Source organism: Molothrus ater, chromosome Z (genome assembly GCF_012460135.2).
Source record: "Molothrus ater isolate BHLD 08-10-18 breed brown headed cowbird chromosome Z, BPBGC_Mater_1.1, whole genome shotgun sequence".
In the NCBI taxonomy this organism is placed as follows: Eukaryota; Metazoa; Chordata; class Aves; order Passeriformes; family Icteridae; genus Molothrus; species Molothrus ater.
This window is the reverse complement of record NC_050511.2, coordinates 57,951,131-57,977,948: the sequence shown is the minus strand read 5'-3', so window position 1 is coordinate 57,977,948 and position 26,818 is coordinate 57,951,131. Positions and strand designations below refer to the sequence as shown.

At 38.5% G+C, this 26,818-nt stretch overlaps 1 protein-coding gene across 2 annotated transcripts in view; it reads right to left on the bottom strand.

Annotated features, from left to right (window-relative positions):
- LOC118699215 (chromodomain-helicase-DNA-binding protein 1) overlaps positions 1-24,424 on the bottom strand; it is a 55,308-nt gene extending 30,884 nt beyond the window's left edge. The window contains exons 1-7 of one of the 2 annotated variants that reach the window (XM_036403054.2): positions 24,096-24,424; positions 22,131-22,340; positions 6,026-6,230; positions 4,922-5,023; positions 3,559-3,626; positions 1,195-1,344; positions 616-890 (exon numbers count right to left, since the gene is read on the bottom strand). In XM_036403054.2, the coding sequence (XP_036258947.1) occupies positions 616-890; positions 1,195-1,344; positions 3,559-3,626; positions 4,922-5,023; positions 6,026-6,230; positions 22,131-22,183 (853 nt within the window). In that variant the 5' untranslated portion in view covers positions 22,184-22,340; positions 24,096-24,424. The remainder of the gene's footprint in view (positions 1-615; positions 891-1,194; positions 1,345-3,558; positions 3,627-4,921; positions 5,024-6,025; positions 6,231-22,130; positions 22,341-24,095) is intronic. The other variant, XM_036403053.2, reaches the window with a different exon arrangement.
- Between the last annotated feature and the right edge of the window lie 2,394 nt (positions 24,425-26,818).

Here is a 26,818-nt window from a genome sequence, read left to right as displayed (position 1 = left end):
CGTCTTTGACCAAACTGGTGTAGTGAGACATATACTTGCCGATGGCAGAGGAGTTGGAATTAGCTGATCTTTAAGGTCCCTTCCAACCAAAATCATTCTGTGAGTCTATGATTTTAACTTGCAAACTCAAATACAAAGCAGAATTCTAGATACCATTGCAATTTTAGATGCATTTTTTGTAGCCATTCCACCCATTGTTCTGTATTTGTACTGCAGTACCTGAAAACATTATTTCAGTGGTTTAGCCTTACCAACACTGTCTTTCAATGTTCCGACTACTAGTCAACTCTCCCATGTAGTCTACTTTCTCCACATACATAACTTGCACTTATCAAGACCAATGAACTGTACAAACAGTGTCATAACAACATGGTGTGCATTCATGCAATACAGAGTTATCTTCCATCTGATTTTTATTTTCTCCTCAGGTATGCAATTTTCCTGTATTCTACAATACTTAGAAAGGAATAGAAGCATTCTTACGAATATTAAAGGTGCAACAGTATGACTTCTTTGTAACTTTAAAACGATTGCTTTTTAACCTATAGATGAGAATATGCGTTGAAGTTGCACCATGATCTTAACAAGGATTTTAAAAACACTTAAAAAATATACCTCCTTTACGGCCAACTCGACTATCCATAAATTTCTCTATAGTTTCAAATTCATCTTCTTCAGGTTGTGGAACGTCTTCTCCACAAACTTCTAGTAAATCATCAGAATCTGTCTTGGTTTCTTCAGCTTCCTTGTAACTAATGTTGACTGTTGCCTGACGACGAGATCCCCTCTTATCATAATCATCATCATCCTCCTCCTCATCATCATCCTCTGAAGAATCAAGTTGCCTCTTTTTTGGTCCTGCATTCTTTTTCCCACTTTTTGGCTTAATTCTTCAAGACAATAATGTATGACACAACAATGATGTTTCAATGGAGGCAACAATTAATTTTCTGCATTGTTTTCTGAATACAAGTATATAATGAATGTTCAATTACTCTCCTTTCATTTAAAACACACAGGAAAAGGCAGTCACTAGAAAGCATTAATATATTATCATATTATGTATATTAAAAAAAACCCCTTTTTTTTCATCAGTAAGTACTACCATTTTCAGTTGCATGCATAGTAGTAGTAAATACTCAATTATTTTTAGAAATAGTTTAGAATAGAGCATTCAAATGCCCAACTTCTTACCTGGTTTGAGGTTTACGGCTTTTGACCTTGTTTTTTGGCTCATAGTCAGATTCACTCTCCTCACAGCTGCTTTTCTCCCTGTCTTCCTCCGATTCAGAATCTGAACCTGTTCCCGACATTGACCCTGATCCTGACATTTGCCAGTCTTCACTGTACATGATGAAAGACAAAACAGTAATTTCATATTGTTGCATTTTTTAGAACTGTTATTCACCCATGAGGGACCTGCTGTTATTTCAAGATCCTTCACAGAAATAAAAATCTTGTAACAGTTATTTCAATTGATGAGACAGAAATTTGTCCTCAGTGAATACTAGGTAAGTTAAAAAATGTCCAATGGCATGAAAGGGATTTGGACTAAGAGGTAGATTTAAAATCTAAAATAACAACAAAAGTCTGGATTTCTATATAAATTTCAGCATGAAGAAATGAGTTAAAGTGACATTAAGAAAACAAGTCTACCTGGTAAGATACATATTCATCAGAAGTTAGATGTGTTCAAAGCATAAAGTTCTATCATACTGTATTTTGGAGAGTCTCATATTTCTCATATTGTCTAATGCCTATGGTCTCTGTGGCCCATGTGAAGAATCAGCAACTTTGGCACGAGAAATGAAAAATAACAGGCAGATTTGAGAAATGCAGAAAAACCTGAAAACCTGAACTGCAACAACTAGTGAGTGGCACTGGCTCCCAAAAGCTTCTACTAAACTCTCAAATCAGTGCTTCACAGCCAGGCAAGGTACTATGAGTAAGACACTTGTGACTGAGTGTCCTAGGTTACAATATAAAGATGTGTTCTATTCCCATCCTCAAAAGCTGCTGAAACCAGGAGGGGCATTTTCCCCTCATCTCCTGTTAATGGGCCCAACAATGCCTTGCCACATTGCCACACTCAGAGATAACTCCCTCCAGGAGCCATTTCTATTTAATGGGTAATCAAGAACCCACTGCATGACTCAGAATGATATCAGCCCATTGTGAGATGCTCCACCCAGGGGGGAGGAGCTAAGCATCACCACCTGGCTATAATCTGGGCTTTGGGACAGAACTGGCAGCCCTTACCAGTTTCCAAAGGACAAGAGCTTCCAGATCTTTTTCACAGGATCACCACTTCAACAAGACCCTTTTATCTAGACTGCTACCACCACCCTAACTAGCAGGGTGTCAGGTTGTATTCTGACTCTGTCAATGGTTTTCTTCTTTTGTACTATTGCATGTATTTGGTTTTTGTTGTGTTGTGTCTGTTAAAGTTGGACTGTTCTGTTTCCCCCTTTCTTGTAATGGCTCAGCCTTGGTTATCTCCTCCCTCCCTTGTGCTGCCAGTTATCCCAACTCCTCCCCAGTTGCCATGGCAACTAATGTATCCTATCTCAAATCCCTCCCCAGTGCCCTGTCCATCACTTGGCGCTCCCAACTTTCTCTCCAGAAACTTCCAGCTAGAGCGTCAAGTGATTGGCTCAGGGGCTGGGGACCCACCCTCAAGTTATCCCCATTGGTGCTTTCCCTAAGTCAATGTTTTGTATCTCACTCCCCTCTGAAATTCTATTCGCCTGAGGACCGACTCTTTCCCTGTCTCCCTCGCCCCTTATAAGCTGCTGTAACCTCTCTGCAACTGTCTCTGGCTGTTGGTTCCCCTGGGACCCGATAAACCTGGATTCACCACAGCTGGAGTAAGCTGTCTTCTTCTGCTGATTGTAGCTGCAAGCCACGTCCTTTAACAAGGCTATCGCTGCTGTCACAGCACAGGGCGATTGCCTTAGGTGCTGTCCTCGATCACTGAAATCCGGATAGTGCCCCAATACTGCTAGCGGTGCTGGATTGCTAGCAGGGATGTCCGAGAAGGACAATCCTTCTCCAGCTGGCCGCTTTAGGTTTTGTTCCCTTTTCCTAATAAACTGTATTTCTGACTTGGAGTCTCTCTCTGGTTTTGCTTTCAACACAGAACTCTGAGTAGCAGGATCCCCTGATTTCTGCTTAACTGAAATTTTTTACTTCATGACAGGAAAGATGATGTACAGTATCTTGATTCAAACTCTGACTTTATACAGGAAAATTCAATCTTAATACCTTAAATAACAACTTAATCAAGTGAAGTTGTTATTAAACTGCAACAAAGTTAAACTGCAACAAAGTATTTTAGAAATAAAAGCACTGATGAATGTTTTCAAACATATTGCAGACTCATGCTGAGAAACTAGTGTGATAAGAGATGCTCATTTGACAGTTCATTTTAAAATTACAAAATAAGAAATGAAAGATCAAGACAAGAAGAGAACTTAAGCATCTTAAGAGTGAGGAAATCAAATATAAGCATCTGTCTCTGATAAAAAATGTGTGCTATTACTTAGGAAAATAGCTTACTCTTTATGTGTTTTTTTCTTGGTTTCACTGGATGAGTCATCTGCTGAATCTTCACTACTTGAGGAGTCCTGCAGAGGAAGGAAATAAACCAAAGCCAAAGGAAATAAACCAAAGGCAACTCATTTTTACAAAAACAATTATGTAAGAAATCTTCTAACAAGTAGATTTTGAAAAGATATATCAGTTTCCACTGCCAAATTTGAGTTTCCACTGTCAAATTTTACCCTCTTCATGCCTTCCAATTTAGCTGTTTGAATCCTGGTATTGTTTTTGTACTTATCCATCTATGAATACACTATGCCAATACTGCTTTGGAGAACACCACATAAAACTCCCATCTTAAAAAATCAACATTGTGCCCACATAAAAACAGTCATGGTGTAAGCTGCTCCACATTACTCAAGATGACGTCTCTATAAAAATTCTAATGAAATCTCCTACCCTCAAGAGCTTTTCCACTTTTCATATCCATTCACATTAAAACACCAGTTTAAGAAAATTTTGAGAATAGCATATCCCTTCTTTCTTTACAATAGAAGTAAAAACAAGAACCCCCTTAAGGCTAGCTTTTCTTAAGACCAGTCTCATTGTCTTAAACTTAGTTTAGAATAACTTTTATCCTGAAAAGCATCTTTCTGGAAGAGAGTGCTTAACAGGTGTAAATTAAAATTTTAATGATACATGATTAAGTTTTCTGTTTAAAAGATGAGCTCCTAAATCAGACAAAACCAGAAATTCAACCAAATGAGTGTGACTACAGTACAAAGTCTTTGTAATACAGGACAAAAAGACATCTTTACAAATAAAATACAGTTCAGTTTTGATTAGTGTTCTTAAAAGATATTCCTACTGCAAAAAGTCAGTATTTCTTTAGCCTATGATTTAGGTTTTGAAATACCTGGAATACAGGCCTCATACTTAAAATACAAGAATTCTTCTGTAGTAACTATTACAAGACTTGTAAAAAATAGTTTTCTACTTCATATGGAATTTCTGAAAACTATAGCAGACATCTTTTCCAAAAACACGTTGAAAAAATAATTTAGCATTTTTATTTGTCTTTGCAATAAACTCAAGAAGCCAGAAATATAGTGTAAGTCAGTACTGTGTGGCTTGAAAATTTTGTCTAGACAACACAGAATAGCTACCTAAAAAAAGCACAGAATAGCACTGCTGTAATTTTGGGACGACTCACTTGGAAACAAGTAACCAGAGGTATCTTTACTTTTCTGCATAAAAATGACAGTTATTTGAATGTTAATTTTATAGACTAAGCCCAGGCTTCTATGCTCACTCAGAGAATATAAATTCGCTCAATGTAATTTTATTGCAATATGTACATTTTAAAAATTACATTAATCACCTCTTCTGAAACACTGTCTGATGAGGCTGCCTTTTGTTGTTGCTGCTTCTTGAGTACTGCTGATCTTTGCACGGCAAGTACACTTGGACTAGACTTCCAAAACTAAACAGGAATAGACATGCAAGTGACAGTTAAACATACTGAAAATCTCCAGTTTACCACATATTTACTTTTCCTAAGTAGCATCTTAATTTTATCAATTAAAACATTTCACTACAAAAAAATTCACTACAAAACACTAACATTAACTAACAATATCAGACAGCTTTTTAAAGTCGTAAGATTTCTACAAAACAGAATGTTATATGCTAATCACTAGGATGATTACTGAAACATGTTTAACCATAGTTGTGTAGGTAATTGTTAAAGCAAAACTTCATAAAGTACATTTTTAAATTCACACAGATAAATTCTTTCAGATTGCTCAACTGCTATGATTTTGTTTCATACAGTAATAGTTAAACATATGGGAAAAAATTTAACAGAGAATCCTTAACAGTCTTCAGTTCTTGGTGTGACTCATCCATGACTACCTTCATAAATATGGTATACCACTCCATAAACATGGGAGAGTGCATGTAATTCTGGCCCACTGGATTGAAGAGATTTCTCAACATCACTTTTTTCCTGCTCTTAGCAGACTTATTGATAAAGAAAGCTAACCATATGTAAGCTTGAAATTTTTACACAATTATTTATACATACAATGAAGCCAAGCATTTGAGAAACAATGTAAAAACAGAATTCAGGAACAACAGTATATGTTATCTTTCTCTTAAGTAAGTTCCAGTAAATTAGCACATGCTTCTGTATGATGAAATTTAGGTAGCCTTTTAACTGAAAATACTTACAAATGTGAGAATTTTAAAAGCACAAATCTAAACACTTATATGAGAAACCTGCCCAATGTTTAAGGCAGCAAAGTACATGCTTTCACTACCCCAATCAAGTTAAAATCTAATTAAGAACATTTCATTACCTCTTTTTTTTTAATGAGCACTGATCTTTAAAATAACTTTAAAATATTTTTTTACTATTTCCTTGCCACTTTTTTAATATTTCCTTTGCCATTTCCTTGACAAAGAATTCATATATCTTGTTTACCTCAGATCCATCAACTTTTGGTGGTTTAGACTGAATTTGTTTCTTCTCTCTAGATGTGTCAGACTCTGATTCTGACTGAGTCCCTGACTCTGAACCAGAGTCAGAGTCACTGCTGCCTGACTGGCTGCTGCTTCCGTCACTACTGCTTCCAGAGCTTGAACCAGATCCAGAAGCTGATGCTGACCCAGAATCATCATCTGATCGGCTGCAATGACAAGTTAGTAGGATATTACACAAGTGCAAAAGTAACAGGATTAAAAGTTAAGATTAAAAAATAAGTCACCTTAGCTTTACCTATAACTCAAGTGCTAAGTCAGACCAGACTACATAAGCTGAGTTGAATAAAACTAAAAATAAACAGGGAATAAGAATTTTAAGTGTAATTAGATACTTTATGTGAAGCCAAAATAAAGATAAAGCAAAACCATTTATTTACCATAATACAGCAGTGTCATACAGGGAAATTAAAAGTGGTAGAAACACTTTGTAGCCATACAAACAAGCTTCACTCCCTTCAAAATCCCTGCTTTAGCGACATCAAATGCCATACTAGCTAATGGTTTTGTCTACTTCACAAAAGACTATCCAATATTGTTTTCAATCTTCATAAAGCCATGGTAGTCCTTAGAACAAAACAAAAAGCTACACAGATTGTGGTCTTCTCTTAAAAGAGCAGTACAAACTTTTCCCACACAGGCAACTCTGAATTTGTCAGAGGTGGTATGACTTATGCCAAAGCACTTTCCTTGGCATACACTTGAGCTGTCTAAATTACTTCATCTGTATATTCATCTTACACCACATTTAACATAATTAGAACACGCATTAATTAAAGATACTTCTTTTATAATTTTAGCACTTGTTTTCCACAGAGAAGATGAGTTTGAAACTTTAGTAAAATTCCTTACTAGATTAATACTATATTTCAAAGATACCATGAGAAAGAAATACCACACAGCAAAATTATTTCAAATTATGTACACACTGACACAAATGCTTAAAAACCAGAGTAAACATGAAGTTGGAACTGAAATGTTAAAGCCAAAACCGTATCAAAGCCCAGTTGTCTCTGCCAGCACAATTCATCTGGCTGACAATCAGCTGGAGGTGAGGTGGGGGAGAGGGAAGATTGATCATTTGCCCCAGAATATACTTAACTGACTAGTTTAGAACTGCAGAACAAAGCAAAATCGCTCCTCTGCTTTTGCTGCCACCAACAAAACTGTGCCAGAAAAGAAGAAATGAAGCTATTCATTAACAGATCCCTGCAGAATGCACCTCCATGAGCCATCTGCAACCAGCAACCAGGAAAAGAGGGGCAAAGTGAACACAGTAAAGCTTCCTTGCTCTGAAGAGCAAGATGTGGAGAAACATGTTGCTACTGGGTTCCTTGCACTTGCCAAGAGGAAAGCTAGGAAACAAGAAGGCTGCTCCGAAATTTCCAATTTCTTTCATTAAAGTCTTACTTCAGGCATGGTGCTGTAACACTAACTCCACTTGCCCAAAAAGCAGGTTACAGAATATGATGCTACAATATATGACTGGAGGTTAAATGACACCAGAAATTAATGACACTCCATGACTGTCTTCTTAAGAGAAGGAAAAACTATTGTAATAGAGTTTTTGCACACAAGTATTGCCTTACCTTATAAATTGCACCTTTATAAAACAACCATATTGCTCAGCAAAGCAAAGTGCCATAAATAAATGCCAGAGAGACTATAGAAGGCCTTTACTAACTGTAAATGAAGATATATAGAAGAAAACTCAGCATGGAGAGACACAAGTAAATACCGGACAAAGTTCTAGTCATAAAAAGCTAACCAAAATATGTAAATCCTACAGAACCTTGAAGGAGGGGAAAGGAATCAAGTACCTTCATGCAGGACAAGGCTTGCTTGAAGAGGACATTAATAACATGTATTACCAAATCAAAAACTTATGCAAAACACTAAGCCATATGGATGGTAATTAAGTTAGCTTTCCATATAGCAGTAAAATTGTTCACACATACTAATACAGTGCTAACCATAGGTTTAACAGCATAACAGAGACAGAGGCAACCAAGACAAAGTGCCTGTTTTCTAAGGTAGCACGGGGAAACTAACACTGGAATAATACATCTTTGTCAACTTGCTAACACTGTAAGAAATATCTAAACCAGATACAGAAGAGAATGGTGGAGAGTTTAAAGAAAATACAAAAAAAATTTCAGTTTACTCAGATAAGTAAGCAAGAATTACACTGATTAGACAGAAGCACAGAATCATCAAGATTGGAAGAGACTTTCAAGAACATCCAGTGAACCGAGCACTATCACTGTAACTCCTAAACCACATCACCCAGCACCAGACGAAATGCCTCTTGGACATCTCCAGGGATAAACAATTGATGGGAAATTTTAAGTTGTTTTATGCTCTTCCCAGAAATTGAATGTAAGTTCAAAACCAAAGGGGACTGAAATAAGGAAAATAAAACTGTAGTGGGTAATGCTATTTGCTGTAGAGTTCAATGCAAAAAAAAAAAAAGCTAATGCCAGATTTTATTATTTATTAAGAGATCAGCTACCTATCATCTAAGGTCTCTGTTAAACAATACCAACATGTCAACATGTGGATTTTGATGTAGGTCATGTAGTATTCGAAAACAAGAACATGGACTCCTTATCTTGCCAGCTACCTCTCATTGAAGCTGAGTCTGGTAATGAATTTCCACTAGGCTTATAAGAAGGACCTAGAAGGACCAGCAAACATAATCCTTGTTTTTCAAAATAAATTGGCCTGATTTGGAGAAGAACAGCCTAATAGAACTCACATCACAACACACAGTAACATTTGACAAAGAGTAAAAATCTTAATTCAACCAGATTACTAATAAATGTAAGACTACAAAACAAACCTGCACACAGAAGTAAAAGAAATGGGGAGAGAAATTACAAGAAAATTACAGGAAATTACAAGAAGAAAAAAAAATAATAAAGTTCACCACAACTGATTTAGAGCTTCCCTCACAATACCATGCACGAAGGACAATGTAGGATCCCGACCAGAGATTAATATATGGTATATAGAACAGAAAAAATAGTCAAATGAAATACAAACATTATAGCACCAATAATAACTTACTAGGCTTTCTTATCCCACAGCGTCAAATCAGAACAAGGAAAGGGGAAAAGACAAACTGAGTAGCCTGAAATAATTTTACAATCAGGGTAACAGCAACAACTTGCTGAAATATTTATCAAAGCTTAGTAATCCATGACAGTTTACATACATGCATAAAACATTTGAAATTAACTCACAAAAAGCACTACAGAAGTTCAAACACACAAGGCAACTCTATGTTGGGAAGAGCCTACTTCAACTATTATCATCCAAATTAATGCAGTTGCGCGAAACTTGTGTGAACTACAAGTTCTGCCTGTGCACCGCATAGTTCCGGATATCTTCATAGAACTACAGTGTGTATTAAGAAAATTAGGTAAGAAAAACAAATAAGTTTTCATTTCTACTGTTGACTTGCCTGTTGACTTCTTCTTGGTTGACTTACCGCAGAACAAGGAACTGACAGGCTCTCTTGAGGGCTACCAAAGCAATGTTTCTCTTATCATGTACTTTCATACACTCTTTCAGCCTGAAACCTGAAGGCACAAACTCTACAAAGATAGCACTATAAGTCAGAAATCTAAAGCTCTTGTTTGCAAAGGAGATAGAAAGTCGAATAATAAATAAGCTCTGCATAATGACAAATTGCAGATCTTCAAGACAGTATAGACAAGCAGCACTGCATGAGCTAGAACACTTACAAATCCCCGACAGCTTCAACAGTCCATACTTCAAAAGACTTTCCTCCACAGAAATATGAAGGATTTGAAGCAACAGTAACAGAGATGGGGCACATAAGGCAAAAAACACATCTACAGGAAGAACTACAGGCTTAGGGCTCAGTTTTCAGTGTGTAAAATATTTTCAATATTAGAGAGAAAATTAGTATTTTTCTTTCTATAAGTCAAAGACCCAAAAGAGAGCATGTTTATGCCAAGATCAAAATTTTATACACTTCTGGATGCATACTGTCCTTTTGCTTTTCCCCTACTTAAAAAAAATAAAATATTTGTCTAGCACTTTTAATGATAATATTTTGTGTAACACAGCAGTTTAAAGAAAACATTTTTGTATAAACACAGCAACAACAAAACCTCTATTGTCTAACAGGACTAGGTATCTATTCAAACAGAAATTGAATATAATTTTTCAGTCCAAGAATTAGTTCTTAATTAGCTATAAAGTTCTGTATCTACAAGACAGACAGAAAGAATAGAGTTGATTATCAACTGTTTTTTTTTTTTATTTCTTCACATATCTCACGTAAAGCAGTTTTAGACCGATATCAGACTCAACTAACAATCCACTATCGAAATAACAGAGCACCTTATTAGTTTTTTACAAAACACCTGTAAAAAAGCACCAGCAATGAAGTAAAAGCATAGACCTATGTAACTTTTTCTAACAATGAACAAATCCACCAAAATGTGCACAGACTTATTTGGGAAAAAGGGAGAAGAGTTATGTAAAGAGGAGAATAAAGAATTACGTTTCCCCTCACAACAGATGGAAAAGTTGAATATATCTGTGGCATTTTCTAGCCATATCTCTTAAGCACTCTCCATAACGAAAAAATGGGGCAGAAAAAATTAAGTCTTACTGAAAACCCAATGTAGCAGCAGTTTTCCATTTCAACTTCTATTAAGCATAGATACTAGCAGTTACTATATCATATCAATTTAACACACAGAGATACCAATGATTTCTAGCACTTTGCCTCTGCAGATGTAACATCACTGGGACATTATCTGTACTTCTACTTTTGTTTCACAGTAGAACAAAACAATGAGTCATTGCTTCACATTATCGAATGAGCCAGACTGACCCTGCCTCAGGACTTAGCTGAGAAACTATCTCTTAAAGACAGCCTTTCTAGTGATCAAGACAATCCATACTTCAAACTGATGTGAGGAATGCCAGGATTTACCTAAAGGCTTTATCATGCTCCAAGGAGCCAGCCTTGGAGCTGCACTATTTGCCCTAAGGTGTTCTATGAATGAGAAGTAGCTTCCCCCTCTCCCAGCCTCACCAACACTTCACAGATGAAAGAAAACTGGCACATGAAGACAATGGTTATCAAAGAGGAGTGCACATAAGCAGACAAGACAATCAGTGGGGGTATGTAAAGAATACATTGGAACTGATATTAAGATTTAATTTTTATCTAAAACAAGCAAACAAAGCAAAAAACACCACCCAAACCAAAGTAACAACCTAGGAAATGCAAGAAGGAAAGGATGGGAAGGACAGCAAGGGACACAAAGGAAGGAAGGGGAGGAAGGGAGACCCCAAACCACAAATTCAACTCTACAAACATTCAACTATTAAATAAATGGTTTGATGTTGGAATGTTGAGGGACATAAGAAAGATAATGGACTTTGGACCGGGTTAACATAAGAGATTTGATTACAGGATGCCTTGGCAAAAGCAAACGGAACTTTGAAAATTAGACCTAAATTGCAAGAAGATTAAATCAGACAGGTTTATCGGAAAAAAAATCCCACTAAACTCTGCAAGCAAGAGATGTTATATGCTTAGGTTTGTGTATGTGATTTTAACTTAATCATTGTACTACACATTACTAGTCTCTCTGAAATAGCATATAAGCGTTTGTATCCACCAATAAAACTGGATTCTCATCAACGAATCAGTCTTCCCAGTCTCTCTCCATCGTCAACAGTTTGACACCTGTAAGCTCACTCAGCCCATATGTCTGTCTGATGGCCCAGTGTCACATAAGGCAGTTGAGAGGCCCTGGAGTAAGTATGTGCTCCACCACCCAGAAGGGTGACAGTGGCACAATCACTCCTTTCCTTCTGTGTGCAAGTGAGACAGACTTGTGTGCAGCTTATCTCTGCCTGATGAGGTGGATTCCTGGATTGTATTACTTAGTTTTAACCAAATTAACCCTTACAGAATGGAGTAGTTTAAAAAGAGTCCTGTAAGGAAACAATGGACTCAAAGTACTGTGAATGCATGTGAAAAGAAAATGGCAGTACTACACTTCTACTACAGTAAGAGCTCTTCATAAGCCACACTCCAAGGTAACAAACAATGACTATTAATGACATCTGACAAGAATTTGGATTAAAGAAAATTTCACTTATCAAGACTATTCAAAATACTACTTACCATTGTTAACAATTACCCGTACCCTAAATGTGTATCATATCTTGAGATATTAGCCAATGGTAGCATGAAACCATCACAATTAACAAGACATCTGAAAATTAACCATCCAAAACACAAAAATAAACCTTCATTTTTTTCCAGCAATGTTTCAAGGAATGCAATAATAGTAAATCTTGGACTTTTAAAAATGTCCCTTATTTTAATGATAAATTAAAGTAGCAGCCTACTCTGAGGTTTTCTTACCTAAGATCAAGGGGGAAAAAAACCATCATGCCATCTGAGAATTGAATTTTTGTGACTTAAAAATAGGTAAAATAATGCATGGAAAACTACAGTGACAACCTGAAGCTCATTTCTTTGTCAGGAAATGCTGTTCAAAGACACACAGAAAACATTGCTGAAGATTTGAAAAAAACAAGTACTAGAACAAATCATCCATTTCAGAAGGTTTGCTCTACAATTGGATGAAAGTACAGATGTTTCTAACATGTCTCAAATTCTGGAATTTTAATAATGAGGTACATTAAAAATTACTTTTCCTAAGCCACTAAAGGAAAAGCATTAGAGAAGTTATTTTATCAACAGTAAACTACTTCTTTAATTAAAAAAGTAAAAAAAAGTTTTATGAAAAAACTATGCAAATATAACTAGGAATGTGTGGTTGCTTTGACTGGAATAAAAAACAGTCTAGTAAGGGTGGTAAGAGATTGCAGTACAAAATATGTTCATCCACTCCATCAACAACAGGTAAGCTATTGCAGCAAAAAATCTGGAGCCAGAAGAACGCAGGAAGTCACTGATGTTCTTAATTTTATGAAAATAAGTCTATGAAAAAGTAAAATATTTACCATATTTTGTAACAAGATAGGAAATTAACTTAAGAAACTATTTATGCTATAAGAGGTTTAACTGCTAAGAAGCACTGTCGACAAGGAATATTAGTTCTGGGTGAGCTCTGAGGGTGTTTGTTTTAAAAAGAAGAGTGCTTCAAATATACTAACCGTTTCTGTGGAAATAATTTGTTACCAGTAGTATGCTACCTAGCAGATATTTTTGAAAAAAATAAACAGACTTTATGTATCCCTTCCAAGTGAAGGTGACATTTTAACAGTGAAAAAGCAGGTGCTTTTCAAAAGAAACTCATGCCATAGAGATAGCATTTTGAAAACATATATTTGGAAAGGTTTCCATCATTATATGATATTACTAAAACCAATGCCTGTTACCTAAAAAAGCTATTGTATATATACACATTAAAAGCTGGGAGATAAAAATTTCCAGCCTTTATAAAAATCTTCCAAGAAGTTTCAGTGGGTTTTGATTCCATTTGTTAAAAACATGAAAACTGCTATCCCTTCAGATTAACAGGCATGAAATGATTGACAGGGTACTTGGAAATTTACTAGACAAAATATAATAAAAACCTTCACATAATTAGCTGATGGGATTGAAAAAAATAGTACTACAACTTAGTAAGTGCAGTAGACAATGCACTTCTTCCATATGAAGCCATGTATATTTGCTGGGTATCTTCTTAGATGTGCTAGTCATTAAAATAAGGTAACAAAATAAACTTAATGAGGAACCATACCTTCAAGCCACTGTGTCACAAAATGTTAAACCAAGATATTACTAAACAATAATATTCTTAATATTTTTAGTAAGTGCTAAAAGAGCTCTTTTATCAATAAAAATCTAATATTTTCAAATATTAAATCTTTATCTCAGAATTTTAAATTTTCTAATTCTTGCTTATGTTTTATAAAGGTAGATTTTAGTACAAGTATTATTACATTTATATACTTCATAAATGAAATATATATACATTGAGATGCATGCTGAAATATTGACAGGAGTGCACAAACAACAATTTTGGAGACCACTGCACTAAGGCATTAAATAAAAAAGGTAAAGGAGAGATGTCCTCCTTCACCCAGACAAGGAGCAAGCCTTGGTTATTAAAAACAAAGATCAGTCTGTAATCTATTTTGCAAAATTAACTATGACCCTCTTCCACATGAGCAGTAATTCAGATTAAATCCTAGTATGCTAGATGCTAAACTTATAGAAATGGAATTACTTAAGAAGAGGGATATACATTTACACACATGGATTCAAAGAGAACATCTACATCTGTCATCTCCTCATAGTAAAAGGGGAACACAGAAACGAGAAACAGAACTGTAAAACTTTTCTTTAACTGCTCCTACCTTTGCTCTGAGTTACAGAAATATTTACACAATTCATACTGGGAACAGAATGCCCTGCCACACTTTGAAAACACATTCAGTCCTCACCAATACATTCATCTATTGGTGAGGATATATAAAAACAACCTTTTCTGACACTGATATTTTTGCCCTCTCCAATGTCCCCTACGGTGTCAAAGAGAAGACAGAACTTTTCAAAACCACTTCTGTTCTCATAAACTTCCTTAAGCATCTATGAAAATGTGGAAGAAACAAGCAGGAACAATCAGGCAGTATTTCTTGAGACTGCTCTCCTGAAACCAAGGCATAAACCAGTGGAAATCAACATATAATCTAGGAAAAAATACTAAACCAATTTCAAATGAAAAAGGCGTCTTTGGTATTATTCAATTTCAGCACATCTACTACATGGTGTAACACCTTCTCTCCTTTTCCCTAGCACATGGAACTGCAGATGTGACTGATAAAACAGGCAACAGCAGAGACAACTCAAACCACACTGCAGTGTCTAGCAGCACCACTGCAAATTTAGAGCCCATTTACCAGTTTTTGAAATGCAATTGTTTCAGTTTCTGAAGGTCATAGGAAAATACATACAGAAGTTTCAGGCAGATTTTTAGTAGCTCAGCTGACATTTTCTTCATCTGCTGAAATGGGACACCCCAACAATCAGCTATAACAAGGCAAAAATAATTATAATCAGCTGGAGAGAGATCTAAAAGCTTTTCAGAGCATGAAGACAAATAATCTCTTAAGTAATCTCTGATTTCAACAACTTGTATTAGCAGAATTTCAGAAATGGTTTAATATTCCTTGAAGTGGAAAGGAAAGGAAATGTGAAATAAGACGAAAACATATATGTTCTGAAAATACTCAATGGCTGCTACTCATGCAAACCAAATGATAAATGAGAATATTTCACCCTATGCTAAAATTTTACTTTTAAAATTATTGCTACAATAAAGACAAAATCCTGTCTGACAGAAAGGTGGTTTACCTGCACTTAAACAGAACCTAAGTTCTGCAATGCAGGTATTACAAACACAGGGAGATAATAGCAGTGAGGTAGTCATAATATCTGATTGCTTTCTTTTCCATGTTGGCCTATGGGATTCTTTAACTTCACCTTCATTTTTCCAGGCACAGTCTATAAGCAATTTATTTTCTAGCCAAAGAACTATAAGTGTCAGCTAATACAATTTAACTAGGGTCCATAATTTGACCAACTTTCCTTGCAATAAGTAATGCCCATTAGTGCAAAGCAGCACCACTGACTTTCACAAAACTAAGCACCTGAATTGATATCACAAATTACTGAGATTCTGGTGCCATATCTCTAGGGGAACGATGGCAAGGAACATTAGGCATTTCCTAAAACACTGAATGTCCCCTCTCCAAACTAAACTAACACTAGTATAAAAGACTTTGCAGAACAGTGGACCTTCATAAGGATATGGAAAATAGAAACAAGCATGATGGATAAAGCACTAATGATCTTCTTGGTACTGCTGAAGTGAGACGATTTCTTTACTGTGCACCCCAGTAATGATGATAAATTTACCAGTCAGCAGTAACTTTCAGTAGCAGGCCAACAGCATATACTGAAAATGAATAGCAGGTGTCAGGACGGAAGTTGTACATGAAAAATTAGTTTCGTGTATGTTGACAAACTGAGGTGTAAAGTCTAGAAAGAGCATTTTCCAGGATATAGACTTAAGAAATCTCTTGCTTCTAGCCCTTGATAGTTCCAACTGTACAGCAGCACATGTCAAATCTGATTTCATATGGAATTTAGAAACACTCTGAAAAGAATTTGTCTGGTTTTTTAATGAACACTGTCTCTGGGTACTCCCTACATATTCAAATCTATGCCTGAATGTAGTATTTACTTATGAACTCTTTGAAAGAAAAGAAACATAGGTTAAAGAAGGTACCAAAGCAGGTAACAGGTTAAAACAAATTTTTTTTTTCCAACTTCCCCAGATAAATACCTATGCAATGAAACTGGGGAACACTTTGGGGAAATGACAGGCTCAAAACAAGTCCTGCCACACAGCCATTAGTTTAGCTGCCACAGTCTCAAGTTCAGCTTCACTAGTTGATTCTTTAGAACAAGATGCCCCTGAGAGGATCGTACACTGAGAATCTAGGCACTAGGAATACAAATCCTAAAATGGAAAGCTAAACAAGCCACATTCTGGAAGAACTGACAGAAAATTTAGACTCCTGTCTAGGATAGTAACTGATCCAATAACAGCTAATTAAACATCACTGATTTGAAGTGCATTCATTAGACAATGTTACCTTAGTTATCTTCTGTTTCAAGGCTAGTAAGACAGAGTGTAAGAATTTAAGCAAACTGAAACTCAACACACTAAAAAGTAAAGAGATTTCTATCTGCAAAGTCTTTGAAACTTATCTGAGATGACAACGGACTGTCTCCTTTGATGCTTGGTTGCTGGGTTTGTTAAAAAAAGCTGAAGGAAGAAAAGCATAGGAATATGAAGAGCCCATTCAAAATATGCAGAAGTAACAGATACTAAATGGCAAACTCATAAAATTACAAATAATTTTCTATATGCAAATGTTATGTATACAGTTTTATTTCTTCCAGAAATCTTAACTATTTAACTTAATTACAATGCATAAGGCAGATTTATCTTATTCATCACTGCCAGTAAAGAACAGAGGGCACAAAGAGTATAATGTTCAATCTGCCAAATGTTATTTCCTGTTCTCAGCTATTACAGAGTATGAACTGCATTGAATTTTCCTGGTATGGGCTAACGTTCACCAATTTTGTGTTTCCTGTCCTGCAGACTAATTATTTGCTGCTGCTACTGTAAGCAAAGCAATGTTATCAAAATTAAACTAATTACCTACCAACTTTCATGAACCTATGAACTACATTGGAAGTCTTTATTTGAAAGATGCAAGTCACACATCTTAAGAGCACAAAGTTGTTCCAGGAACGCTTCACATGCAGGAGGTATCAGTGATTACCAGGGGTCTACTACTTTGTTGTGTAATCTGAGAAACCTTCAACACATAGCTGGATCCAGCAGCAACACAATGATGTCTTTACTGGAAGCTCCTTAGAGACTACCAGCAAAAAAGTATTACATGGAATTTAACAAACAAACAAAACAAGCCTTTAAAAACCCAACCAAACAACCAACAAACAAACAGACAAAAAAACCCAACCAAAGAAAACAGTTGAAGACAGCTGAGGGACCACATCTGGACAGGTCTGATGTATACACTGCTGGTATCGTAACACTTTGTTTTGAGGAACATGAAAAGCTTGCATCAGCTAAAATCCTGAAACTCTCAGAATAAAGGAATTTAATTCAAAATATGTGGTACAGGTATGTGACATCCAGTTGGGTTACACAAAACACAGGGATAAACTCAGCAAGAGTTACAAAACCAAAGTTAAGATCACATGCAGATCAAGAGCCAGACCATGAATTTTTAATTTTTCCTTTTAGTTAGAAAGGTTTCTAGGAAAAAAATACTTGGGCTTGGATACATGCTCTCTCTGAACTCTTCCAAAAAGAAGGGAAAAGATGCTTTTAACTTGGATTTGGACACCTTATCATACTTTAGTATGCTTAATTTTTTAAGAGATTGTTCCTGATAAAATAACCATTTGTAAATTAAGGAGAAAAATATTGCAAAGAGCTTGCTTTATCCACTAGCTATTTACAGTTCATGCTACCAACAGGTTTCTTCACCATTCAGGTACTTTCGTTGATCTGAGAATTCCTGTGCAGTAAATATGTATCTAAATATATACAGTTTTATTTATAGGCTCTCTCTTGATGCATACACACATTTTTACTAATACCATCTATTAAACTCCAACTAAAAAGAAGCCAGTGCATACAAATAATTCTGCAAATATGCTTGGTCAATCTCTATTTTAACTCCTACTTAGATTTCAGGAAAGCAAGAACCTAAAGTCACAGCTTTAAACAAATCATCTTTACTTTCTATGGAAGGTATGCATTTATAGAGTAAATTGAAGCCTGTTGACCTCATCTTTACTTAATTATGTGGTTCAGAGATTATGCAGTTCACAAAACAAATTAAACCCACTGAAATTCCTATCTTATTTTAACATCAACTTTCAAGTGTGTAAAAACTTGTAGAAGTCTTTGGTATAAGCAGCTGTTTCCTGCTTACTGTAAAAATGGCCAGCTACCTACCACTCAAGCAACACTGAGCACATGCCTTTTTACCTAGGAAAGAAAGGTATGCTCAAGTCCTCTATACCTTGTTCTGCAGAAACACATAACAGCAAAGAGATAGGAAATCAGATTGTTATTCTAATAGTGCCAACATTTCATTGCTGCAGTCCTTGTTCTACCTAGCACTTGTCTTGCAGTTCAGGTACAACTGCCCTTCCTTGCTGATTAAGCTTTCTTATTGCTATGTAACTTGAATGTATGTATTCATATTGAAGTTTATATGATGAATTGTACTGAATGACGTCAAGAACACTATACAAAGATACTCTGCTTGAGTAAGCTTCTCAGCATACTGCTAATAAGTCTGCGTCTACACCCACTTGCTATCCAGATAAACAGTATCTGTGATATTTTACCTTGAGCTACATAAAAACATTATAGAATAGTTATTTCTAGTAAACAAGAAACTGGAAACTAGACTCCATTGTGATTACTGGACAGAAACTGGAACACCAAGAAACAAGATTAGTTAACAATGTTTACAACAATTTCCATCACGCTCAGTTCTAGTAGTGATTTAGAGCTTCAGAGGCTGAAATAGGCAAAGAAAGTCCAAATGGTGTGACCATGCACTTTTCCACCTGTAGCAAAAGAGAACTTCAGGATGAATACCTGCAATGAGGGAAAGTTTTCTAGTGATCTAGCAGACAGATGAATAGATGCAATGCTGGAAAGGTGTGAAGCAGTGTGGCAAACTGTTCATTCTTCTCACTTAAGAAAAAACAATCACCTTCATATCTAGACACGGTGAATAAAGGCAAGCTACAATCCCTTACCACAGTGCACCAAGTCAAAGGTCTATGATCAGTCCCTTCTCCAGCCCTCCTACTGCTGAGAATACTACAAACTTTCAACAACTTTTTCAAGTCATGGTGTTTCCATAAAATGAATGTAAAATGAATGAAAATCTGAAATGAATGAAAATAAATGAAAGTAATGATAATAAAACAACACAGGAATGGAACTTGACACCATATACCAAAGGCAAGCAAACTGCTTTACTGCACTTCTGCAGTATCAAATTTGCAAACTGACACAAGTTTTCAAAGACTTCTCCTACTTAACACCAATGCTGCCGCTTAGATGATCACTGTACTCATCTTCACCTCTTCTTTTTTCCTACTAATTCTTGAATTTGATCTTCTTTGCAATGCATTCCCAGCAGCAGTTCTCAATTGCTTTCTTCACTTATTTCATTTCCACCCCTAGCATTCTGAACAGAATGGGATCACTATAAGCTTAGGAAACATATTCTGTTGCCAATTTCTACCTCCATCCTCTAAAATTCATACATCCAGATTAGAAGGATAATTACAGCAACACATCCCAAGTTACAGTAAAGTATCTGTCTACAGCTGCACCTTGCTAAGGTACGTCACCTCAGGGTGAAAATCATCTAGAGTACTCGAAATCTACACCTTAAAGTAAAAAACTGCTCAGCTATAAACCAAGGCTAAGTAATATAAAAATATTTTGCATTATTTTAATAACAGAACTAGGTTAGACTGAAGAGAGTTCCATCATTTTAAATGCCAAGATTTCTTGCTTCACTTATACAAACAGCTTTCTGATAATGAACATGAAAATAAACTTTCCAAGGCCTGCCTGTGAATTAGACTATGGGTTATCAAGTGACACAGTCTAGGAAACAGAGTTGTTTGGATTTTAAAATTTATAAAAGTTTTTAGATGTGCTCAGCAGGACATTTAAGAGGAAGAATAAAGCCTCACTTTCCAGGCAAAAACGAAGTTTTGAGCACTGTGCATCCTCCTGATACTTATTTTTCATTAAATTCGTGGTAACTTTATGACATTTAGTTACTTTAGTCTTATGAACTGCTACAGCTTTTAAGTAACTTTGATATACAGATAGTTATGAGCAATCACAGTTCAATACAAAATAGATTCTCCATAGACCTTTAGCAAGGTGGCTTCTTTCAAGCAGTAAGAAAATTCACATGCTAACTTGTCCCAGGTAGGTTCATGTTCCTTGGAAGGTTTTGTTTTGCCTTTTTTTTTTAAGCTACAAGCAATATTATTTCCCATAAGAGACTTCATACTTGTTTGTTAACTGTAACAGTATCAACTTTATAGGAAGCAGAAATCTTCAAAAATTACTATGTGTTAAGAGCTTACAAATTATTCACAAAATTGAGAATCTACTGTCTTTCTACGACACTTCTGCATATAACCGGAATCTTGACATAAGAATACACAATAATAAAAGTCTCTTTAGTTTCACTGTTCATAAATTTCCTTGTGATTTGTACCCAGGGTCTCCTAAACAATTCTCTCTTCCCTGTCTTCCCAGTCCATCATACACTGTAGAAGTTTGATGGCCAGCACAGGCTGTCTGATTAGCTGCCAGTTATATGTTGTTCTTGCATTTCTTCTCTTGAGGCAGTAATTCAGATCTCTCTCTACCCAGCTGTAAGTTTCATAGTCTGCAGAACGTAGTTTTCTTTATGGCCCTCTGACTGACAGAATTAGCTAACCAGTTGAACAGGCTGTAATCTGACAGGAAGAGGGGCAGAAAAACAGCACAGTCACAAATCACCTCTTAGAAGAGAAGTCTAATGCTCACCTTTTATTGATAAGTTGATTTTTAAACCTCTAGGTTTATCATATTTCCAGTTTTAGAAATTTGAACTTTGTAGCACAGGAGGGGCTTTTTGAACTTAGAACTGTTTCAGTAAGTGAACTTAATTCCACCCCCTACAAACTGGCTGTCACCCTGCATAAACACAAGGACATTCTTAATCCTTCTCCAAACATCTTAACGTTCTGCACTTGATAGAAGACTGTAATTTGACATTAGAGAACTGATTTTAGGTTTCCTTTTAGTTAAGAACACAGCTGGACAACAGTTCTTTCACTTCCAAAAACAAAGTTAACACTTTCAGCTACACAAGTCTGGCAGCTCTGAAGAATGACAGAATCATAAAGTATTTCATATCAAAAACTGGCGTGAACCACTGCTTCTTTAAAGACATCCTAATTAGGGTTTTATACAACATATATTATGCGTGTGTGCGTTGCACTTTATAGAAGATAGCTTTAACACTTTAATTCAATGGTTTTGAATTTGTTTTTTCAGGCACTTTTTTCCCTCAAGAGAGATACTATGCTGCTGGATGCTGACATGGCTTTAATGCTACTTCAGCTTTATTATGTAAGACATATACATGATCACTCCCATTCTTAGCTGAAATGATGTGAACGTAACAAGCAGTGTGAATGTAACAAGCAGATTAAGCACCTGTAAGAAAGCAAAGCCAGTCTTCCTTACGACGATCTGCCTGCTAACCACTACATTTCAGCATTCAGTTCAAATATAAATTAGTTTTAGTAAATAAAATGTAAGAAAATACATAGCCAAGAATAACTGAAATAAACAAGTGCTTACCTTGACTCTCCACTACTGTTTCCTACACTTTCTTCATCACTGTGCCCATTCATTGTAAATATTAAAAAGTTTAAAAAAATAAATAGAAGTCCACTCAAGGTACAAGGTGGATATCAGGAATCCACTTCTTGCTACTCTGTATGTTTTCTGGACACTGCACGAGTTTGCGTTAGTGTTTTCAGCGGGTATTCAAGATTTCTCCCAAAACACCTAAAACAGGAAAGGAAAAGATTAACACAATTTTAAAGTATGTTTGCAATTAAAGATATACCAAAAATAAACTTTTTTTTCCACTAGCAGTGAAAGGGGGCATGTTTGACATCATGTCTGTAACTCAAAAAAAGCTTTTTTTTGTGTGTGTGTTACCTGTTCATGGCTGATCACTTTATCACTATTTCCTTTTCTGAAGAAAAACAAAAAAATTCCTGCTATCTGTGAAAACAAGAAAAAATAATGTCCAGATAACAACAGGTCTTCATATTAATTATTTTTTTAAAAACTGGAATATCTAAATAAAATACACAAAATGCAGGGAAAAATTGTCTTGCTTTTTGTTTGACTGCAGCAGGGGTCTAGCGCACTTCTTTTTGCCATTATGCTTCTTTATGCAACTTTTCATGGATGGTGCTCAGTTTCTGCTGAACTACTAGCTCCAGAATAGGAAAAATTACAGAAATCACATTTTCAGTAGTACTGTGGAGTGAGAACAATTTACTGCCTATCTGCACTGCATGTCGTGTCTGAACTTTGGGCATAGTATTGAATGCAGGACAAAACAGATGTAAATATTAAAGAAAAAATGCCTACTAGATGAGGTAAGTAAATATTAATATTCTGCTAAGATCTTCTTAGTAAAATGTATTTCATACACAAAATATAGTGCAAGCATTTTCAGGAACACAAGTAATGCTACCCACTTACAGCTGTGGGCAGGAGCGGGAAGATAAAAGACTGTACACGAGCTTACACAAAATCAAATCAGCAAGATCCCAGAGATGGAATGATCATTATACCGTATACATTAGTCTCCTAGGCCTGATTACTACGCAGTCAGTATTCGATGCAGCCAGAGAAAGTTTAAGCTCACGGTAAATAGGCCGCAAGTATAAGCTCAGTGATAATCAGATCAACTCGCGCCCTCGTGGACTTAGTGGTGTGAAGACGATTAGGGTCTTGCCTGCCCCGGGGTGCTCCCCAAGAACAAGCTACAGCCCAAACCCGAGCCCATCGAGGCGGTGGTGAGGGAACTCTCGCCCTGGGGCGGACACTGCGCTGACACCACCGGGCCGCTCCGGACCGCGAACAATGGCGATGAGGAACGGCAGCGAGATCGGAAGAAGCCCCGCAGCCACAGCGGGGCCGCGAAGAACGACTGGGGACACCGCGGGGAAGTCGAGGGGCGCCGGGAGATCCCGCGACGGCACGAACCGCCGCGCCCTGGACACTCAGGAAACATCGCGGGCGGCGGCAAAACTTTCTCCCCACCGCCTGCTCTCTGCTCTGGGCCGATCCGATCTTGACTCTCATCCTCCACCGCCCGGGCCTCTCTCTCGCTGCCCGCCCACAGGGAGCGCGGGCAGCGCCGCCCGCTCGCATCGCAATCGGCGCGGCCTGCACGGGCGCCGCTCTCTGGCAGCGCTTCCAAGGCCATCGCCGCCGCCCTCCACGATCGCTTCCCCCGGCGCCCCCCACGGCCCGGAGCGGAGCCGCTCTCGGGCCGCCCGGGTGGCTCCGCACTGGCTCCCCCCGCAGGAGCGCGCAGGAGCAGCTCGGCCACACTGCCCACCTCGGTCCCGGAGAATCCCTCCCTCTTCTCCACAGAGAACAGGCAGAGGGCCCGACGAGCCAGCCGGGCATCGACCCCCCTCGAGACCGGCAGCGGGCCCGCATTTCCTCCGCACCGCCCGCCCCCCTCTGGCTTTCATCTCCCGGCCGGCGAAGGGAGCCATGGCGGCCTTTGCCTACCTGCAGTGCGTAGGGCCCGACTGGCCCAACCCTCCCCGGGACCCCGATGATGCGCCCCGCGGGGCGTACTGCCGCTCGTACCGCAGCCCCGGGTCGCGGGCGGCTCCCGCGGCCGCGGCCGGGCCTGTGCGGCCGCCGCTGCTCTTGCCGGCTCCGCTCTGCCCGCGCCGCGGGCTCGCTCGCTCTATCGCTCGAACAATGGGGTCAGGACCACACTGGGAGGGGCGCAGGGAGAACCGGGGTGGGCGCAGCTCCGCTCCGCAGCCGACTCCTAAGTCCTGGCGACCGCCGCCATCACGCCGCCGCTCCGTTCAGCCTCCCCCTCCCGCGGTCGGATGGAAACCCCGGGCGTGATGTCAGCCCTGCGCCCTGGGACCGACCGGCAGCGGGAGGAGGAGCCTCGGGCGGGGGCGATGAGTAGCAGCGCCGCTGCTGGGCATCGCACAGCACCGGCGGAGTCGTGCGGTCGCTCTGGGAGCCGGCGGGCTCGCTGCAGCTCCCGCTCGCCATCTGCCCTTACCTCCCTTCTGCCTAGTGCTGGGAATACTCCCATCCCGATGTGCGGGCGCAGGGCGCTGCCCGAGGAGCAGGGTCGCATGATACTGCGCTGCGCAGGGGTTTTGTTTGCGGTTTTCGGTGTAAAATCACGGCCCGACGACAAATGCAACGGCGTTTCTCACTTTACGTGGTCACAAGCGGTGATGAAGCGTGCTTAAAGAGGTTTGGACTGTTCCCAGGCAGGGAGCTGGCCTTCCTCCTTGAATCCAAATATCTACACCTGCTCCTTTCCCGTGATCGGCATGGTTTAACGAGACGCTTGGTTGTTATTGGAAAAAAACCGAACAACTCAACCCCGAAAAAAGCAACAGACAAGCAAAAAAGTATTTTGTGTGTCCAAATGTTCTTAGAGTGAGTGGCAAAGGAAAGTAGCAGCTGACTGAGAGAGTGCTGTAAACAACACAGCACGGCGCTGGAAAGTGGAGGCAGCTTACATTCCTTCTTCCCCATGAAAGCACACCTGCGCTGTAAGGCTCTGTCACTCTGCAAGAGGATTGTGGGGTGTTATATATGACAGAGATAATTCATGCTGTAGAAATAGATATATGTATGTATAAAATATTAGGAGAAAATCAAACTTATGTTTGTAACCACTCTGGCCGGGAACAGCATTCTATTCACATTATAACCAATTCCCGGAAGGCATTAAGATAATATCAAACCTGTTACCGTATGAATTGGGAAGCCCTGGGCCATGAGCTACGTTTGCAGTCGCTCTGACTGGGAACGGAATTATGCACATTGTAAACGATTCCCGGACAACGAGGAGACAATACCAGATCTGAATAGGAGAGACTGGAGCTAGCAGAGGGGGTTTCCTCTGGCACCAGGATTTGGAAGATATCATCTGGACCTTCCTGGAGATGATTAATGGAATGTCTCGAGAAGCTCACAAGACCATACACCTGTACTGATTAAATCTACGGTACTCAAGGAGCCAGCATCACCTACTCCATGTGAATACATCTTCTGCTGGGTACTCAGACACTTGTCTGGGTCTTGGGCATTGTCTTTGTCTGTTTCTGCACATGTATGGATTCAACTTTACATGCAAGGAGACACAAAGAAATATGTGGTCATCTCTGCCTCAGGCAGAATAAACTGTATATAAGCTGGCTGCGCAGAGCACTCAGGGTGAACCTTAGGGGAAACACTGTCACTCTGTCAGCAGGAACCCAAGATCACCCAGCGGCTGCACCCGAGGCTGACTTGGCTGTGGTGGGATTTCAAAATTTTCTATTTTTTTGTTATTCGATCTAATAAATCTGTTAAATTTTTATAAATTTGACTACAGATTTGATCATTTATAACATGGGGGCATTACTGACTGACATCTGGCACCAAACCGTTGAACACCCTGCAAGGGTGAAAGAGGTCAGATCAGCAGGAAAACAGTTCTGTCATCAGTGGAGGAGATCTTGAAGGAAGCTACTCACCCTGTAGGTATACGAGAGGAAGATAGTCACAGCAGCTGTCAAATTAATTCAGTCTTGAAGAGTTGTGTTGGCTTGAACCCACATGTGAGCCACAGTCACTCAGCTGGAGGCCTTAAGTCATGGTAACTCTTCCAGGGTGAGCAATGCTGGCTGCCTTGGTGCTCAGTGATGTGTGGGACAGCTGTTGCACACACCACCCTGCAGCTGAGTTGGTTAGGTTTCCTGGAGCCTACCAAGGAACCTTCAGTGCACCAAGTATGATGTGGTGTTGGCTGTCACACTCAGTTCCCTGTCTGAGGAGCTGCAGAGGCCAGATGAGGCACATACATTGTTTCAGTTATCAAGCACTGTCTAGGAGATTAGGACAAAGTCTCAGTGATAGATGGCAGAGAAAAAAAATTTCCCTCTGGAGTTAAGAAACATGCATTTAGGAATTGCTTGGACAAGAAAACAGCTTGAAAGTTTACAACAAGAGGATAATTATACTATGTTCCTTACTGAAGCACTGAAGTTTGCCTAAGTCATCTTAACAGAGAATATTTTGTGATAGATAAGAGTGCTGCAAAGAGGAATGGACTCAAGTTTGAATTGAAGAGTGTCAAAATAAAAATAACTTGTAATTAAGGTAAATTTAAAAAAAAATACCTATCCCCTTCCATGGGCAGGTGGTTGTTCAGCCATCCCTAGAGGAGCAGCGCCCTATCACCTATCCTACCATCCTTCTTTTCC